We start from the raw sequence: 19,479 nt of genomic DNA, 5'->3' as shown, positions 1-19,479 counted from the left end.
GTAAATTAAGACCAAAAGTAGAAAACTCTATAAATGTGGCAGAAGGATTACAGTTTCTCCCTCATGTAAACCATCAATTACTCAAAGAGGAGAAAAGTAAAATGGAATTCAGCAGCTTGCATCAACAGAAGGACCCAAATATTAGACCAAGACAAAATTATCAGGCTTCAAGATAAATACAAGGGGTTGAACACATGCTCACACACTGACTGAAATTCAACAGATTACTGCATAGAAGCAGGGCTGCTGTCTGTGGGTGGTTTTAGGGGCAAATGCAATGAAGGAACAATTATTTTTGCCAAACATATTGTTATATTTTATTTTTGTCTGAATGTTCCATCTTCTGGATTAGAAATAGGAAAATCCTTGGTCTGTTGGAAGAGAATGTGCTCAGCATCATGCAGCTTGAGAGTCTAGAAAAGTATTTATGCATGAAGTCAGCTACAGGTCTGCACATTACACACAATCTGTGGAGGTTAACCAGAGACTGCAAGGTTTTTCCAGGTCAAAGTTGGATATTCTTCTGTGTCCTTTCCATAGACCAGAAGTTACATCTGTGAAGTCTGTTTGCTTATCCAGTCAACACTGTGACCTTCAAAGTGTACTGGATGTAGTATCATGATGAAAAGTGGTGCCATATAATCCAAATTGTTTTTAAGGTATCTGTGTTATTTCCTTTGACAAAGCATCTGTGGAAAGGAGTTGATCAAGACAAATGTCTACAAAATGTGGAGCATTAATGAAATTACTAGTTAATTAGGACTTACTTTAAACAAGAGCTTGTTTGTAGAAATTTCTGTATGCAAAAAGGAAAGCAGAAAAATATATTGCTACAGAAGTAGCAAGAAATTTTGCCTGTGTTTAGTTGAAAGTACTAACTGGAAAAATACTGATACAGCATGCATTAGTATTCAATTTTCTTTAATCTCTTTTCTGTTTCATTCATGTTTTCTCATAGTGTGTTTCCACTTCAGTGTTTCTTTTTTCAGTCTCATCAGAATTTTGGACTTTTGCAGGTATGAAAAACTAGAAAATTACCACTGTTATTAGCATTAATCAAGCCTACCTCATGAGAACTCTTTTTCAAACAAAAGTAATTTTACAGTAGAAAATAAATAAATGAAGTGCCACATCATGGATTGCCCTGACTGAAAAAGTGTACTTCCACATCTCAGATGGACAAAGCATTTTGAAGTGACATGACAATATGCCAAGATATAGAAACATACAGGACAGCGTGATGAGAGGGGTTCTGAAGAAGTTGTCAAGACAATCTCATTCCAAAGGACACAAAGAAGGCTGAGGCACTTGGTGCTTTCTTTGCTTTGTCTCTGCTGGCAAGGGCTGCTCTCTGGCCTCCCAGTTCTGCACGTCTGGTAGCAAAGATCTGGGGAGGACAAGCTACTCATGGCAGCTGAAAATTGAGTGAGGGACTGCTTGCCCTGGATGTACATGGGCCCATGGTCCTGCCCACAAGGCATTCAGGGCTAGCTGGTGCTGCTGCAAAGCCCCAAAGTCTAACCAGCAGCTGCTAGGGAGTCCTTCACAGCTGAAAGGGAGGAAGAAGTTGTTGAAAGTGAAGGGAGACGACCCATCTTTGTTGATCAGCATCGACTCCCGATTTATTGATCCAAAAGGCACGTTTTTATAACCGTGTTAATTAAGATCATACATATTGCAAAACTCAAGCTCACGACAGGCTACAGAGCAAATACTAACCCCTCCCTTTGTTTTCAATACCTGTGGTTTGTTTATTGAAAACAAGATTTTTGTTCTCACCGTGATATGAAAAGTTCTCAAAACCTTTATATCTGTTCCCAGAGCAGCCAAGGACAGAATGTTTACCTGTTATGAGAAGACTGTCTGACAATCCTGCTGTTTATAAAAAATGTGCCTGAGAACCTACTTATTTACAGAAAAAGACTTGGGAACTGCTGCTTTATGGCTGCTTTTTACTTTTCCACCAGCTGTATATTTTCATGGCCTCTTTCTTTAAGCCATGTCTGAGCAAAATTCTCCAACAAGAAGTAGAAGATGCTCCATGCTGGCAGGAATGGTTGGTGCATTGGAGGGCGGCCCTGCCAGTCATGAGGAGCTGGACAAGCTGCAGAAACACTTTGGCAGGAATATCAGGGCTTCAGCCAGACGCTAAATTCCTTATCTGAAATACTTTGATGAACTCTGGCTCACAGCTGGGTAAAAAACTCCTTTGTCTTAGAGGACCCAGAGACTTCTGGGCCCTCATACATGAGAAGCAAACTGAAGTCCAGCTGAGGAAGATGGGCTTACTTAGCTTGGAATACAGAAAGGTTAGGGGGAATTAATTGCAGACTTCCTCTACTTACAAGCAGTTTCAAGAGAAGATGCAGTCTTTTCTTCTCAGAGACACACAGAGAAAGAGAAAGATGCCCTTGATTACAAACTACAACAGGTCTTTCACAATGACACCAGTGAAACAGTCTGATTAAAATTTATGTGGAATCTCCATCCTTGGAGACTTTCAAAAGTCTACTGGACAAGGCCCTGAGAAATCTGCTCTGATATTGAAGTCTGCCCTGTTTAAAGCAGGAGATTGGACTAGATGAGCCATTTAACCTAAAATATTCTGTTACCTGCACTTCAGGCTGCATTGCCTTACAGGAGCCAAAATTTTAGTTTCCAATATTTTTTTTCTAAGAGTCATCCTTGAAAATATGTCTACATAAGGGAAATACACTGACTGAACACACACACCCTTCATGGAAGTTATAAAATGTATTGTAGGAGGAAGAGCTCTAGCTATGAATTTTGGTCCCCAGGTAATCAGCATCAGACTTCTGTAACTGCCTAAAAGAACAACATAATGGATCATGCATCATCACAAGGAAGTATAAATTATCTCTATAGTTGCTTTGAAAGAAAGATTGCAAACTCAGTTCAGTAACAGCTAACTCTAACCTTCTAATGACAGGGATGTCAATCTTTAATTTCAATATTGAAATCAAAGGATTTGACTCCTGCTAATTTCAACCTTTCAGAATACAAACCTCCTGGAAAACTTATGAAGGTCAAATTTCCTCCTTTCTTCAGGAGGAAAACAAATGTGAAAAAACAGAATTTCCTGCAAGACAGAGGGCTATGTTTTCCTCAGCTGCATAACTGAATACTGCTGAGCACCGTTCTTCTCAAGACCTCAAAATATTTTTGAACTACAATGCAAACAAATTTATCACCATTTCACCATATCCAAAAAACGTGGGAACACTCATGTTCATCTTTGCCTATTATGGCTTACTGCGTTTCCTCAATGGTTTTAATTAAGATGTTGTGAGTGTTCAAATTCACAAAAAAAAAGAAACAAGAAAATTGAGCCTTGTGAATTTTTCCCCTCTGATCTGAGGTTTTCATTTGCAGAAGGCAAGTTATGAAGGAGATATTATGATGCCTTTCTTCACAGAGACCTTTTTAAAAAACTGAGATTTTTTTTTTATTTCCAAAATATATCTTTTTAACCAGAAGAAAATACTTAGTCTACAAAGGAGTGCATATAGTTGTACTGGTTTTGGCTAAATTAAATTAAGTTAATTTTTATCATTGTAGCTCTGAGGGTGCTATATTTGGGATGTGTGACCAAAGCAATGTTGATAACACAGAAACATTCATTATTGCTGAACAGTGTTTGCACAGGGTTAAGGCATTTTCTGCTTGTCACCCCACCCCACCAGTGAGGAGTCAGAATGCACAAGGAGCTGGGAGGGAACAAAGCCAGGACAGCTGACCCAAGGGAAATTCCCCAATGTGCTCAGAATGTAAAGCTGGGGGAAGAAGAAGGAACAGGAGGACATTTGGAGTGATAGTGTTTGTCTTCCCAGGTCACACCATGTGTGATGGGGCCCAGCTCTCCTGGGGATGGCTGAACACTGCCTGCCCTTGGGAAGCACTGAATTCATTCCTAGTTATGCTTTGCTTGTGTGCATGTGGCCTTTGCTTTCCCTATTAAAGTGTCTTTATCCCAACCCATGGTTTTTTCACTTTTACCCTTCTGATTCTCTCCCCCATCCAAACCAGGGGATGTGACTGAGTGGTTACATGGGGCTGAGCTGTTGGCTGGGGTTGAACCACAACAGCACTAAGCAGAAATGGCCAAGGATGAATGGCCAAGGTCACCCAGTTAAGCGAGCAAGGACCCCCATTCCCATCATCTCACAGGAAAAAGCAGCATTTTCTCAGGAATGACTTCCAAAATATCTTAATCAAAGTTACCTTTTTCTCCTGGAGGTCCAACTCTGCCTGGACGACCTGGAGCACCTTTCTCCCCCTTTTCTCCAGCCTCCCCTGTTGATACAAAAGTAAATAAAAAGAAGAATCATATTAAACCAGGACTATTTTCTGTTAGCAGCCGTGACAAGAATGCCATTCTCTGCAGTGAAAAAAATAGAAGCAGATGTGATCTGATTTAACAGCTTTGCTTGACTGACAGAAAACAGATTTTTCTTCAATTGATGCAGACACTGTAAAACCCTGTCAATACATTACTGAAGTTTCATACAACAGGTCTAGTTTTGTGGATGTTACTTATATCACTGACCTTCAAAAAGCCAACAGCACAATTCACTTAAGCAGAAGCTTCAGAATGAGTCCCCAGCTTAGCTCAAAAACTTCTGTGTTCACCAAACTCTTTCCAAGGCTCTGCTAAGGACGTCCTTAAGTCTCAAGTGAAAATGGCTTAACTCAAATTAAAAGAAAAAAATGCCATTTTTGAGGCCTATAAGAAAGCACTGCTACATCCATCATTAGAGGGCCATTTTAAAGCATGAAAGCATTAACTCCCTGCTTCATATCCCCAGTTATATACTGTGCTTTTTAATCTCTGAAGTATGAACCACTATGTAGTGTATTTACATGCACATAGCTTGTGGTGCATCATTATATTCAGGATATTTAAACATCACTTTCTGTAAAAAGTATTTGTCTCCCTGGTGCCTTACATTAAAAATTTGGGGATGCTTAGCTTGTTTCGCTCACTAAAGCTACACTACCACTGTAGTCTGCCATTGGCATAAAATTAAAATCTTTGACAAACAGAAGGTTAAAGAATTATTTATACAGCCACCTTGACAAAACAAGATTTGTATGAGGAAGGAGAAGAAAGTTCTATGGCTTCCACAGAAAATAAAGTGTTGGTATGTAAAACCCAGAGTTAGCACAGCACATATGATGTCCCAACACTGTTTTTCTATGGAAGAGAGTGAGCATTAGCTGCTCTCCAGGAAGGTGATGGGAGCACCACAGCAGGAAAGTCAGCGGTCATCATGCAGCCCAAAAGCCCAGCTCTCTGGCATAGCTGGCAGCCGTGGTTCAGAGAGGAGTCACAGAGATGACATGTAAAAACATGTCACACCATGGCAAATTTCAAATATGCAGCCTCCAGCTCTCTTTCCAAATCTCTCTCTATATTGTAGACCTAGGTGGCTGTGAGCTGAACTCAGCCCTCTATCTGTTATATTTTCATTCTTCTGGCTGCTCCAGACCATCTTCCCTGCCTTCAGACATGCAAAAATAGGCCATTCTCTGACCTTAATGAGGACAAACTTCACATAACCCCCAGTGAATAATATTGTTAGTATGAAACAGGCTATAATTTGGCACATTTGGGAACGTCACATTTTTATTATCAAGTAACCAATAGGCTTTGTATGATTGCCTTTCACCCCTCAGGGCTGGTTATGAGTTCTTTGCTTCCCAAAGATAAATCCTGGCAATGACTTTCCCTTGCTCTCTGGAGGCTGAGAGCAGGCTATTACAGCCTATTGCTTTACACGTTCTTCAGAGTGAAAGCTGTGCATTAGGGATCAATAAAATAGATCACTCTTGCTTCAGGCCATTACACTTGCCTGCATTTATTCTTATAATACGATGACACTGCATTCCTTAGTGTGGGTGTTTCAAAAACTTTCTCCGGGAGGAGATTGCTCAATTACAGGCCCAGCTACAGACCAGTTGACATTTTTTTCTTATCAGCTGTTTTAAGGAGCAGGACCTTGGCCAAGCGGGACTGCTCAGTGGTATAGCACAGCTTTGCCTTGTCTAAGTCCCTATTCTTGCTGGTTGTACCCTGAGCATTGTGCAAACTGAGGAAGTAAAGCCTGTGCAGGTGTCATGGGCAACAAAACAGTTTTCTGTCAAGACAATCAATTTAATTTTTCACCAATAAACAATATTTAACTTCTTGATTCATGAAATAAAGAAAGACACCCCTGTGCCTCCTTCCTGGTCTCCAGTCCCTCGATCTACAGCCAAGTCTCTCCAGAGCAGGAGGCTGGGATCTGTGCATTATGGTCCCTACCTGACTGGTCTGTTGTGGCCTCTTGCACCAGCCACAGTCCCTTAGCACTTGCACTTCTTGCATCCCTCCCTGGATATTTGCTCCAGCCCCACTGCAGGAAACTCTCCTTGTCAGCACCCTGCAGCATTGTCTATGCAGCTGAGATAGAGTGAGATGTTGTCAGTAGTGCTCCACAGTGCTGAGATGCCCCATACTCCTAAAAGAAACTTAGCCCTGCCAAACTATGTGAGCTATTAAGCATTCCTGTTTGGTGACAACTTCTTTCCACTACTCATAGTCCCCATGTGAGTAGATGCATCAAGTGTGAGTGTAAAGAAATTGGGTTTTTTAACATAACATTATTTTTTTATGTATTGATTGTCATTAAGACTATTAAGACAACTATTGATTTGGACTCTAGAAGGGAGACAAAACAAGACGGCAAGCTGAGAATTTAAGCTTTAAAGGACTGTTCTGTTTCTCCACAATAGTAGTAACTTCAATTTCATGTGCCTATCAAAAGAAATTGGACTTTAGGAAGAATATGAGTGAGCTGTGTAGTTAGGCTTCATCATCCATTGCTTTTTCACACACAGCACAGTTTTTTTTTTGTTAATATTGCTGGCTTACTAAAACATGGTTCAGTCTGCTGTCTGCATTCTCACACCCATGGTTTTCCCCTTACACTTTTCATCTCACTCCTTTATACTCTTGAGTTAAAAAAAATAACTAACCCACCAAAACCTCCCCCCCTAAAAAAACACACCAAAATGACTACAAAAAAGAAAGAAAGCAAAATAATCCACCAAAAAATCAAACCAAAACAAAATTACCCCAAATATACAAAAAAACCAAAACCAAACCAACCAACCAAAAAAAAAAAAAAAAATCAAAACAAAACCTAACCAAACCAAACCAAAAAAACACCAAAACACAAACCACCAAAACCTGCCCCTAAGACCTAAACTGCTGACTATAATCTCATTTGTGCTTTTACTATTCTTGGCGTCTTTAGTAGCTTTCTTCCTCATTTATTTCCACTTTCATTCTCATCTCATGCCCCTTCTGATTTTCTCTTTTACTCTGTAAGATCTTAATTGATTTTGTTTCATTTTACATTTATTTAGTTTCCAGTCTCTCCACTCAGTCTGATTCTTGAACTCTTCTTCCTTTGTTTTTCCCCATTATCTCTTTCTGTTCTTCTAAAATTCCTCCTTTGTGCTCCCCTGCTTCTGTGTACTTTTCCCTGATGACTTTCTCCTTCATCACCCCATTTGGGCTCCACTTTTTGCACCACACCTTAAATGCCTCTCCTCTGCCATTCACATATCCCACGGTCTCCCTAATTTTTTGCATTTTTTCCCTGCACCTGTTTTTCCTGTATTCTGACAGAGCCATGCCCAGCAGCAGTGTGGAACTCTATTTCTCCACCACTGGAGATGTTGCTGGCAGCCCAGGCAAGGAGGAGGAGATGGTGCAGATCTAAAAGCTGCAGCGAGCAAATCCTGACGCATGGCAGCTGAATTTGGGCACGTGGCCACACGTGTGCTCAGTTTAAAGGAAGCCTTGGCCAGTGAGATGGGTTGGAGTTGTGCCAGGGGGGGACAGCAGCATCTCATCACCACCTCTCTGAGCCAGTCCCCCTGACAGCATAGTTGGAGCCCTGAAAGCTTTTTAGGGATTTCACATTAACTAGGTCTGTATCAGGTCATTTTGTGCTTCACTGAATTTGTACATCAATCTCTCTTTGCAAGGCTTATATCTTATGAAACTGAGTGGAATCATTAACACACAGTGGCTTTCAGGCCTCTCCCTGGTTTCCAGGCTCAGAATTGTCATCTGCCAAAGGGTCCTGCCAGTTTACACACTTTAAAAACCTCTGCTGCACAACATCATCATCATCATCATAATTCTTGCATTACAATGCATAAGTAATAATAGATGCTAATTTTGACTGATTACAAAAACTAAAAAAATCAATGCAAAGAAGTCAAAAAAACTCATCCTGTCAAGTTTTTTGATACAAAATATATTTTCAGACCTTGGGGCTGTGAAATCTCAGCCTTTGACTGATCTTTCATGCAAATTTGGACAACATATATTTAATTTGGTTGTGTAAGTCACTGTGACTCTGTAAGTCACTTTTACACAGTAAATATATCAAACAAATTAAACAACTTTACTGAAGCCTTAGTTAAACCTCAGAAGACCTGGATATAGTGTTGTTCTCTCTAACAAGAACATCTGCAGAAGGTCTACATATTATTAAGATCAAAAGTCACTTATTGAATTGAATAGTAAAGAACAGATTTTGGCTGAGTTCAGGCATCCAAAGCTGCATTAATAACAATAATAATAATAAGAACAATTAACAATAATAATACTAGACAAAACAATAATAAATATTAAGAAATAGACATGTTCTTAAAGCAAATTAGCTAAGCACAGCCCACATCCCTGCAGGCCAATTCTCTTGCCCCAAGCAGAGAGCAGCCACACAAATTGGGCAATGCCTGGAGAGGGCAGTTTATCCCCCAGCCAAACCCCTGTCCAAGCTGGGCTCACAACTCAGCTGTGTGAATAATTTAGCTGCAGAACAGAACTGAGCCTCACCCTTCCCAATCAGTTAACCACAACAGGCAATGCCTGCAGTCCACCCTGTGGCTCTCGGGCAAATGGGAAAGCCCAGATTGGTACAGATAAGATTAATGGCAGCAGTTCTGGTTGGGTGGGCTTTGTGACACTACAGAGCATAATTACAAGAAAAACTGAAAGGTTTGTTGTGTGGTTGTTACACAATGCTTTTTTTTTTTTTTTTCATTTTTGATGATAAACTGGTGGTTTTCATGGGGATTTTTTGTCCTTGGTTAAAAAGTATTTCCCCATGTTCAAAAGTGTTATATTTCAACAGAAATGTCAGAGCCTTCACAAGGGGAATTATTGTTATTGACTAAACAGAGCTGGGATTTCAACAACCATAATGGATGTTGTTGCTTTAAAATGCTAATTCTTCCCAGTGGCTGAATTCTTATGCAAAATATATTTTTTCCTATGAAAAGATCAATAATTTATTGCACCACCTTGTTTGGGCAAGAGTTTGGGGGCATATTCTGCAAAAATGTTGCCTTTTTCAAAAAAAACCTTATAGAAATGCCAAAAACCTAACTAAGGTTTGCTTTATTCTAAGAGGTATTTGAGCTTTTAAAAAATCAAAAGAAGACAAACATAAAACAAGAAAATACAAAATAATTCCTATTACATTGCAAAATGGAAATGAAAACCTCTCCAGGTATAAAGTAGGGCCTGATGTTAGTTTTTGGGTATGTGCACCACTGCTCAGTATAAACACAGAGCAACCAGGCAAGGAATAAGAGTAACATGCACTAGTGATCACAAGCAAATCTGGGAAACTGGTATGCATTCTCTGAACCATTTAATTTCACCTTATGGACCTTAAAATTTTTAAGGAGGCTACAAACAGGGGCAAATAAGAGGACAATGAGAGGTACCTTCTTTGTCTCTGTTAAAACTGTCAGTAACACAACTGAGGCTGTTAGAAAAAAAATATTAATATTTGAATAATGAGTAGGCTTTCACATTACCTTTGAGGCCTGGAACAAGAATCTGAACAGAGCAGGACTCCTCTGCAATGTGTTGAGGATATCCAGATCTTAGCAGTGACAGGAAGGCAAGGCTAATTAGAGTCACCAAGAAAACCAGATCTCTCTTCATAATGAGCACTTACAGGTCACTGACTCCTAAACAAAGGAATGAATAAACAGTTATAAGAATTCCAAAGGCTTTCAACAGTTTCTACAACTACATCCCACTACAAACACAATATATATTTGTGTGCCATAATCCCCACAGCATGAGAAGCACATGTGCTGCTCCTCCAAGCAGGTTATATGTTCCTCAGACACACATGAAACAGGCAGCAGCACATTTAGCAGGTTTTTTGCTGTTAGACTGGATGGAACAAAGCTCAGGAGAAATTTAATTAAACAAGAATGAGATTAAACAATGCAAATAATAGGCAATTCTGTGTGCATGATTTCTGAAGGTGATTGAAGGATTTCTGTGCGTGATTGGAAGCAGCTATCTGGAAAGGTGGAAGGAGATAATGCAGCATGTAGGCTTAGAATCACAGAATTGCTTAGGATGGAAAAGACCTCTAAGATCATCAGCCAACCATTAACCCAGGACTGCCAAGTCTGTCACTAAGCCATGTCCCAGGTGCCACATCTACATGTCTCTGAAATATGTCCAGGGATTGTGACTCAACCACTTCCCTGGGCAGCCTATTCCAGTGCTTGTCAACCCTCTTCATGAAGTAATTTTTTCCTATATACAATCTAAACTCCCTCTTGCACAACTTGAGGCCATTTCCTCTTGTCCATATTTCTTGTAACCCAGGAAGAAGGACCATCTCCATCCTGGCTACAACCTCCTCTCAAGTAATTGTAAAGAGCAATAAGGTCTCCCCTGCATCTAAACCCCACTCCTCACAGGACTTATGCTCCAGACGCTTCACCAGCTCTGTTGCCCATCTCTGGACATACTCCAGCACCTCCATGTCCTTTTTGCAGTGAGGACAGAACTGAACACAGGATTTGAGGTGTAAACTCACCAGTGCCAAGTACAGGGGGAAATCACTGCCCTGTTCCTGCTGGCCACACCATTGCTGATAAAGGGCAGGACATCTTGGGCCTTCTTGGCCACCTGGCCTTGCCCTGAAAGTTGTCAGTACTAAGTTCCCACTTAGAGTGGATACTGCTCTAAAGAGGCAATTCAGTAACAGATGAACCAACTCAAAGGCCTAAAAATTCACTTCCCATCTACCTGAGCACTGGAATTGTGCCCAGGCAAATTGTCTGATACAATAGCCCTCATGTAAGGCATTGAGGGTGGAAGGCAGGTAATATTTCACTGTATCACTCAATAAAGTTGAATCAGAGTCTTCAATAACTCCTGAAGAGAATCACCTTTGAAACACATCCTAGTCAAAGCTGACAAGTGAAATGGCTTGCCTGAAATTAGGCTGTGAAGAGATGTCCCAGAAAACAACCAAACAGAAATGGAGTTTGTGTGAAAAGACTGTAAAAAACAGTATTTAGGAGGCCTGTAAAAATACTTTGACAAAAATGTTATTTATGTATTTCTGATATATTTTTCATGTCCGTCCTTAATCAGAGCTCAGAAACACACAAATAAGCTGAAAGTCATAACAGGTTTTTTATCATCTTTTATAGCCACCATAAGAGCATGTGCATTTCACAGCTGGAGCAAGAAGATTGGGCTACATTAATTTCCACTCCCTGAATCTCTTAAAAAATAAGCCAGATAGGATTAGGCACAGGTGTGGGACCAGTATGTGTGTTTGTGTGCCTCAACATGTTGGGGATCTAGGAGAGCAGAACTGTTATTTTTGGGATGGCCTGAAGGTATTAACTGGCATAAAGGATGTCATAGCAGCAAGGCCAAGTAGATGATTTTGGAGTTGGGGGAATAAATTGTCACTCTGAATTACTGTCCAGTTTGTGCTTCCATTATCCCCTAGAAGACCATAGCAAGGGAATCTGATGGGAGCAGACCTTGTCTCCTTCTTCATGTGTGGAGGGCATTGCATGAGTTACAGGCCAGGTTTCTGTGCCTCACAACTCCTTTGCTACACCACCTGTTCTACATCCAATTAGGGGCAATGAGGGACAGGCGGTTGCCACAATACACCCCTAAGTTCTTGCTGATCATCCAGATCTGGTGCAAAGACTTGTATATGCTGTGAGTCCCTTTTGACCCAAATCTTTTCCCCAGGTTTCTTTCCAAAGGAGAGAGACCTGCAGCTGGAGGACCACACCTTAAAAGATGGTTATCTATGCTTTGAGCTGGGAAGAGCTGTTGGGTCAAGAGATCTCAATACAGTCATAGTCTGATGGGCTACAGTAGGCCAGGAAACCCTAGGGAAAAGGTTATCCTGGATAATGTTGGGTAATTTTCCCATGGGGCAAGGGAGGAACAGGGACTATCTGAGGTTTTCCACAACCTGCCATGCAGTCCTATAATGGGTCAGGCATAAGCTGCTTCATAAGACAAGCTTTGCCAACCAGAAGGAATACCTAGGAGAGTGTGGAACTGCTGCTCAAATATTTAGGCCATGGTAAGTTTTGTCACAATTGCAGCAATTATCACTTGAGGCTTCTCAGGAGTACAGGGCAAAATTGACTTTTGCCACTCAAGGATGAGGAACAGGAGCTAGAGGAGAAGGTACACCACAAAGCCATGCATGGATCTGTTAGAATGTGTCCACTGGAGGGACACAAAGATGATCAGAGGGCTGGACCACCTCTCCTACAAAAACAGGCTGAGAGAGTTGGGGCTGTTCGGCCTGGATGATGCCTTAAGTTTTAGCTTTCATATTTTTCAGATTCTGTGCTGCCTTAGTCTGCAACTCTGAACTTCATATGAAGTGTTAGCCAGTTCACTTCACAAGGTAGTTAGACAAAACAATCCTTTTCCAGGAGATCACCTGGTCACCAGGCTGCAGGACATCCCAGGCAGGATATCCCACCTTTTTTATCTAGTGGGAGCACTTCAGGATTCAGAAGATCAGACAAAGAAGCTTTCAAGCCAAGTGGTTCAGATACCCAGCTGAAAGCCTGGAAATTAGGCCCTTTCAGCATGAGCACCTGGCAGACTGGTGATAAGGATTCTTGATGGACAAATTGGAGAGTGGAATGAAATGGCCTGAGAGGGAAGAAGAAATTGAAATTACAGTGGTGCTCCTGTGTCTGCATTAGTGAATAAAAGGCAACATCATCTCCTCTGTCTGCATTTTATGAGGATTCAGATGTATCCAGACTCCAACTGAAAGATCAAAGGCTCCAGGTATGTTAAATATTAATCTGCCTTTGCAAACTCCTGCACAGCTCAGAGATGAGACCGACACGGAGCAGCAGAGAACTGTCAAGGCTGCTTCTTGGCTCTGCTCAGCAGCCACACATGAAGGATTTTCTGAGGAAAACAAAATCTCCCACAAAGCTTCAGCACATTCCCTGCTGTCTGCTACTGGGCTTACATGTCCCAGAGACAGACGGGATACAACCCCACCTACCACATATTAACTCAGCTCACAGAGGAAACGGACTTGTTCTAGAAAAAGGAGATTCTTTAGTGTCATTCAGGTAACAACACCCAGATCCATAAGAATATTCAGGGAAATTAACTTGGTCTGAGAAGAGCCACTAACAGAAGTAATGTCTGAGGAGGCTGCATATTAAAAACTCTCTAGAATCTGTGGTTGCAGTAAAGAAACACATTAATAGTAGAAATCAAGGCAAAAGCACTTTGTATATCACTTTCTCCATCTCTCCCTTCTTTCAAAAGAAACCTTCTGCAGCTAAAATTTCTTTCTCTGATTGAAAAAGCAGTTTGATCTCCAGGTATGTGCTACAGCAGACACTTTCACTTTAAAATCAGAAAATTTCTTGTCTTTCTGACCTACTTTCAAGCCCTTTCAGACCTAGATGCATAAAGTCATTTAAGAAAACTAAATCTCACTGAAACTGGTCCTCAGATAAAGGAGGACCAGCCTGTTTTTTCAAACACTGTTTTGGCCCTGGTATTTTAAGTACCTTCAGCATTGGTAAAATCAATGCCAGAGAGAAACCTAGACATGTTCAGCACTTGTAAAAGTATGAATATTTTCTCACTGCCTATGCAGGGGTCAGAAGTCAAATTTATGGCCTTTTACATTGGTCATTAAATCAGTGAAAGCTGAAAGTATTGGAAAAAAATAGGAGAAGAAAAAGGCATCACTTACTTAAAAAAATAAAAAATAATAAAGTGCCTCATTTTCCATCAGAAATGAAAACATATCAATGCAACCAGCACAATAATTTCAAAACAATTTTTTGAGACCTCTCAGCTTTAGGAAATCTGCCTCAGTCACCAAAAGAGAAGAGGTTTCCCAAGCCAAGCTTCAAATGACAAGTCCTTGAGAGGTCATTGGAGAATCCCAAAGGCCCCACAGGCTCGCTCAAAACCCTGCAGGACCAGCCAAGCCAGCTGGCACTCACTGAGTTCCCACACTTCCCTCCAACTATGGGGGATGGAAAGCTTGGAGATGACTTGAGCCAGCTGATGCCTCATGCATGAAGTCCCTGTATCTGCCAGTGGCTCCAAAAGTGCCAGTGGCTAATTCTATGCCATTATTTTGGACTTAGAAGAAACAACACAGATGATCTGCCAAGATGAAACTTAATGGATGAAAAATGCAGAAGACAAGTGATGCTTGCTGGCATTAATGCTCAGCCAGCCAATAGCTACAGAGTAACTCTAATCTTCTGTATAATCCTATAGGACTCATCTTTGAGCTGATTTTATTTCACTGAGTAGTTTTCACATTATGATATGTCTTTTGCTGTAATTTTAAAAACTATACTTCATTCTCAGTTATCTGAGCTGAATTATCTATATTCTGAATTGAGTATACTTCTGGTACAGACACAGAAATCTGCAGAACCACAGCCACATTTGGTGAGTGACTTTCCCAAGCTGGTTTGAGTCAGCACTACAGACACAGCAATAACTTTCAACAGTTTTCACTCCCTGACTTTTCAAGTCCTTGTCATCCACATCTCAACACCTCCCTGGCAGAACTCTCTGGCAGCTCACGTATCTTCAAGCCACCTGCAGGCCCTAAGCTGAATTCTAGGAGATGAAACACATGCCCACAAAATCATGCCCACAAAATAGCAGGCTGTAACACAGTCTCCATGCTATTTCAAACATCTTGAACAGATAAAAGACCAAAAAATAAATTAAGTCCCAGGGCTACCTCCAGTGCCCACCTCAGACCAGGGACAGGTTTCTGGGGGGAGTGGGGAGGAGCAGAAGGGACAAGCCTCCAGCACTGTTGGCACAAGCTGCATTTCACCCCTTGGCCCAAGGGATGTGGATCATTCCCTGGGGAAGAAGCCTTTCACACTGGAGATGAAACCTGTGTCACTGACCTCATCTTTCTCCATTACAGCCTTATTAATCTTCCTAACCTACAGATGTTTTGTGTAGCTAGGCTTTTACTTTATCTAAGCATTTTCTCATTTGTCCTCTCAGTTCCCTTGCACATTACCTTGGGTAAGCAAACGTTTGCCATTTAGCTGGACTATAAAAATCAGAATCAATTACAAAGCTGCTTAAACATTGGGTGATCATTATCCTAACATTGCAATGCTCTCAAGTTAAATCCTATGTGTTGATTTAAAGGTTAAACAATGGACTTGAAAGACTGAAAAAACTCCCTAAATATTAATAATGTAGAATTGCAAAAATGAGGACCATAACTGCCGTGGATACCAAGCCTCTGTGAAATCTATGGAGCATGGAGTAGCATAAAGCAGAGACATAACACATTTCAGCTCCTGATGATGCTGAAGAACAGCAAGATTTGCTGTAGAGGACAAAAGAGTGAGTCCAAGCTGATGGGAAGCTGCTGGCATTACCTACAAAGCAAACTGATACTAAGTCCTTGGTTACTCCCCAAAGTACACTTAACACTGGCACAATAGAGCCATTTCCTCACACAGTGTTTGTGAGGTGTAAGGTATCATTAGTTTGTCAACATAGATGCCCTTATCAGATGTAGAGAGTCTCATTTTTCATCAAGAAGAATGTTTTGTAAAATTGGGACAAATTTCATCCTGATGTTGTTCTGCTGAAGTCAATAGGTTGATGTTAGAATTAACTTACTGTCATTTGTACTGAAAGTGTAAAAATGAGGCTTCAGCAAGAGTGAGATAAAGTAGTGCCAGAAAAGAGCAAGTTTTCAAAACTTTTACTCAAGGGAGATGAAACCTGAGTGCAAAATTTTTCACAATAGTTCTCTATGGATTTTTAGACAATCTATGGATTTTTGTAGAAAATAACACTCAAGTACATTTTTGTTTTTATGTAAATTGGTGGTCAGAGACAACTAGAAATACTAAACAGAATTTCTCATGCAATGTTTCAGTCAAAGTCTCGACTAGATTACAAGATCTCTTCTGCCTTCAGCTATATTTTACAAAACTAGTTTGTGATTTTGGCTGCCATCACTGTTATATGTCAGATCAAATTTTTTGTATTCTCAACCACAAACAAACAAGCAAACAAACTAGTGTACAGGGTTCTAATTTAACTATCAGTTCTTCTAAAACAGGGGTCTAAAATGTCTCTGTTCATTTCCACTCCTACAAAGCAGTTACATGAGAACTTCATACTATCCCCACACAGTTAGCTATAAGAAATAAAAACCCAAGGATTCACCAAGAATCAGTGAATGACGTGGAGAATGCTGCAGGGAACATTTCTGTACATGAATAAATACATCCTATGAACATATGCATTTGTAATTTTATTTATGAAGTTTTAAGGCATTGCTTTTCAGCCCTTCCCATCCACAGAGGCATGGGACTAGCTGCAGAAGTTGGGATATCTGTGCAATATTATTCCCACTTACATTTTGCAACAAGTTCTCACTCTTGAGGTGTTTGGAAGTTTTCCTAGGTGGGCCTGACCATTGTGTTCTTGAGGGCACTGGACAGGCTCAAAAAGCAAACTCACCCTGGGAGGGAGCTGTCCCAGTCCTGCAGTTCCATTCTGGGAGGTGCAGAGGAGACAGAAATCTATCAAGGCCCCATCCAATCATCCCAGCCATGCCAGCAGTGGCACCTGCCTTTTGCACAACAGAAATGCCATTCAAGTATTGATCCAAAGGGTGGGAAGTAACAACTATGGAAGATCCTTAACTTAAAAGGATTGAAACACACAGCTCCAGCTCCCCAAGAGAGTAATTGCTCACATTGGATGGACACAACAAGTGAAATTAGACTACGCTCAGGCATGCTACATTAAAGGATGAAAGGAAGCAGAGAAAAAGCCTGATGACAAAGCCAGATCAAGCCTATTGGTAGGACACTACACTAAACTGGCTAAAATGAGTTTTCTGATTTCTGTTTTTGTGTCCCACAACTGAATACATACAAACACATGGACAGGTCAGGAATATCCAGAGAGAAGACAAAATCTAAGAAAAGCAGGTTTTGAGATTAAAGGAAGAATAAAAACAAAAGACAAACCATAGAATATAGACTACTAGCAGACGTACAGGAAAAGGGAAAAATTAGACATCTGACCAGAGAAAGGACAGAGGAGCAATGGCACCATCCCAGAGGGTGAGGGGACAGGAAAAAGGTTTGCTTTTGGTTGTCACAATAACCTACTCCTCACTGAGGAGAAAAAACAAGAGCTGACCCCCTTTTCTCACACATTAGACAAGTGACAACTGCAATTAAAGGAGGTTCAAAGAACAAAGGGAAGCCACTTGAACTGCTTCCCAGTTCTTCCCAATGCTTCAAGTATGACACCACAAAAAGTGAACCATAAGACAGAGCACAGCTGCCATTAGCAGATGCCCATTTATCAGGACAACTCTGCTTAGGTCCAGACCTCAAGCTAGCAGAGATTAGTTTTAAACAGACCCTTAGAGGGGACTTAATTGTTCTGGCTTAGGTGGTCAGTCTGAGAAAAACATCCTGAACACTGTGTAGCCAAGTCAGAGAAAGGCACCTTGGCACAGGGATTCATTTCATCTCAATACAGAAAATTGACTCTGGAGGTACCTGTTCATTGCTGAGTATCACTAGTTCAGCCTTGCAGGTATGTAAAGTTAGGTGAGAGGTGTCCCATCACTGCTAATTAGCTAAGTCAGTTTACAGAAGGGTTAACAGCAGCCTGGCTTCCTGCCCTTCTCTGTACTGTCACCAAGGCCAGCTGACCCCAGCTAGCACAGGCTGCTATTCCAGCAGTAAGATATCCTCTGCTTGTAATGTTGTTTTTTAGTTGATTTAATTCCTTGGTTCCTGGCAAGGATAAAATGGCCATAATTCCTGTGAAAAATTATGCCAGCCAAGGAAAGGAATGCCCTTGGCAGCAGCTGAGATGGCCTTCGGTGTGTTACAAAACTGTGCCACTGCATGCCAGCAGCATACAGAAAACAGGAAGATACATAAGTGAAAGAATTCAAGGGACTAAATTACCAGGAAAAACAAACAAATAAACAAATTACAAAACCACAAAACAAAACCAAAACAACAAACAAAACCAAACAAACACACAAACAACAACAAAACAAACAAAAAACCTACAAGAAAACCCACAAAAAAAAACCCACCAAAAACCAAAAAAGAACCCCGCACATTAATGAGAGTGGGAACATTTTAAAAGAAGGAAAGATATGGCAAAATACTAGGCTGCAATGGAATATAATAACCAGTAAAAGATACAGAACATAGGAAACACAACAACATCAGGCATTTTGTAATAGCATGCAAGCCACCAAGAGTTATGGAAAGGATCCAAGAATGTTATCCTCAAATGACAAGGACATATTTCTTGTAGTGATATCCTCAATATAACAAAACACTGTGGCAAGATGATCAAAATCTTGCATTTGAACTGGGGCAGTGTCAATGCTATTTCAACAAAAGGTTGTTTTTACTTTCAGGCTGAGAGCCAACTAACACTCTACATGTGATCCTGTGTGATTCTACACGTGACTACATCAGTGGACAAGGGAAGGGCTACAGATGTCATTTCTTTCTTGAGGTGTTTGGAAGTCTTCTCTTTCTGTCTTTCTCTTCTGTAAAGCCTTTCACATGGTGCCCCACAACATCTTCTCTCTAAATTGGAGAGATATGGATTTGATGGGTGGAGTGTTAGATGGACAAGAAAGTGGTTGGACAATCACATCTTGAGGGTGGTGGCCAACAGCCCAGTGTCCTGATGGACATCAGTGATAAGTCATGTCCCTCAGGGGTCTGTATTGAAACCAATGTAATTAATATCATCATTAGTAACATGGATGAAGGGATTGAGTGCACTGCAGAAGACACCAAGCTGTGGTGCAGTGACACTCCTGAAGGACAGGATGCCATCCAGAGGGACCTGGACAAGCTGGAGAAGTGGCCCATGGAATTTAATGCATTTTAACAAGACCAAGGGCAAGGTGCTGCACCTGGGTCGGGGCAAGCCCCAGCATCAACACAGGCTGGGGATGAGCAGATCCAGAGCAGCCCTGCTGAGGAGGATTTGGGGGTGTGAGGGGGTGAGAGGCTGGACATGGCCCAGCCATGAGCCCT

General features: G+C 41.1%; 1 protein-coding gene across 5 annotated transcripts in view; it reads right to left on the bottom strand.

Moving 5' to 3' along the window:
* The window catches only part of COLEC11 (collectin subfamily member 11), a 45,381-nt gene that overhangs the window by 11,219 nt on the left and 14,683 nt on the right, over window positions 1-19,479 (bottom strand). For 4 of the 5 annotated variants that reach the window (XM_063150800.1, XM_063150802.1, XM_063150798.1 and 1 more), the window contains exons 2-3: window positions 9,907-10,062; window positions 4,243-4,314 (exon numbers count right to left, since the gene is read on the bottom strand). In XM_063150800.1, the coding sequence (XP_063006870.1) occupies window positions 4,243-4,314; window positions 9,907-10,036 (202 nt within the window). In that variant the 5' untranslated portion in view covers window positions 10,037-10,062. Of the gene's footprint in view, window positions 1-4,242; window positions 4,315-9,906; window positions 10,063-16,903; window positions 17,591-19,479 lie in introns of those variants that run through there. The other variant, XM_063150799.1, reaches the window with a different exon arrangement.

The sequence above is a fragment of the Melospiza melodia genome, chromosome 3 (genome assembly GCF_035770615.1).
Source record: "Melospiza melodia melodia isolate bMelMel2 chromosome 3, bMelMel2.pri, whole genome shotgun sequence".
Taxonomy (NCBI): Eukaryota; Metazoa; Chordata; class Aves; order Passeriformes; family Passerellidae; genus Melospiza; species Melospiza melodia.
Note: the sequence above shows the minus strand (reverse complement) of the source record. Positions and strands in the feature narration are given on the sequence as shown.